This window comes from Malurus melanocephalus, unplaced genomic scaffold (genome assembly GCF_030028575.1).
Source record: "Malurus melanocephalus ecotype Western Australia unplaced genomic scaffold, MMel_1.1 scaffold_1393, whole genome shotgun sequence".
In the NCBI taxonomy this organism is placed as follows: domain Eukaryota; kingdom Metazoa; phylum Chordata; class Aves; order Passeriformes; family Maluridae; genus Malurus; species Malurus melanocephalus.
The window spans coordinates 1-971 of NW_026624625.1; the positions used below are offsets into that span (position 1 = coordinate 1).

At 57.1% G+C, this 971-nt stretch overlaps 1 protein-coding gene across 1 annotated transcript in view; it reads left to right on the forward strand.

Moving 5' to 3' along the window:
* Positions 1 to 384: 384 nt before the first annotated feature.
* The window catches only part of LOC130586905 (acidic mammalian chitinase-like), a gene marked incomplete at its 5' end in the record, with an annotated part of 3,108 nt that continues 2,521 nt past the window's right edge, over positions 385 to 971 (forward strand). Inside the window, 2 exons of the mRNA XM_057387825.1 lie at positions 385 to 417; positions 811 to 968. Coding sequence (XP_057243808.1) covers positions 385 to 417; positions 811 to 968 — 191 coding nt within the window. The remainder of the gene's footprint in view (positions 418 to 810; positions 969 to 971) is intronic.

Below are 971 nucleotides of genomic sequence, written 5' to 3' on the forward strand. Positions count from 1 at the left end.
AAAAATGCTGCTTTGGAGGGGTGAAAATGCTGGTTTAGAGGGGTAAAACTACTGCTTGGGTGAAAATGCCGCTTTCTTTTTTCTACCAAAGATGTCAAAATTTCTCTTCTGAAGGGGAGGTTCTATTCTTTGGTGCTACTGCACCGTTCTGCTTTGAACATAAGAAGAGTTCAGCACAGGCTGGAACTGAAATGTGCCTTTGAACAGAAAYCTAAAAACCAAATGACTGCTTTGCCACTTGTGTGGATTCTCTTCTCTGCTTTTGCTTGAATTTGACAACGCTCCTCTGACTTAGCTTGAGAGCAAAGTTTAGCATGAGAAAATGCACTTTGCATTTCTGAGAGCCAACAGTGACCCATTTGTTGTTTCCTTGTGCCCTGCCAGGCCTGGCCCTGCTGCTGCTCAACGCCCACGTCGGTAGGTGCTTCTTCCCCAAAACAACTTCCCCCAAACCCTTCCCAGGCACATCCAGCCTGCACAGAGCCTTCCCCCATCCCGGCCCTGCTGCAGAGATCCCGGCTGATTCCCGGGGCAGGAAGGGTCTGTTTGGGGCACAGACCCCGAGCCGGGAGCTGAAGGGCACCGCAGGCTCCGGGACTGAGCCATCCCCAGGAACAGAGGAGGAAGGCTCCGGGCCCAGGGCTGTCCCGGGGAGCCCAGCAGTGTCCGAGCGATGCCCAGCCCCGCTGTCCCGGCCCTGAGCTCTGCCTCGCACGGGGAGCCCGTGCCCGGCCCTTTGGCCATGCCGTGCCCGCAGTGCCCGGGCTGTGTCCGGCGCCTGCAGCCCCTCCGTGTGCCGTGTCCCCGCAGGCACTGCCTATGTGCTGACCTGTTACTTCACCAACTGGGCCCAGTACCGGCCTGGCCTGGGCAAGTACACCCCCGAAAATGTCGATCCCTGCCTGTGCAACCACCTGATCTACGCCTTCGCCGGCATGAACAACAACGAGCTCACCACTTATGAATGGAAC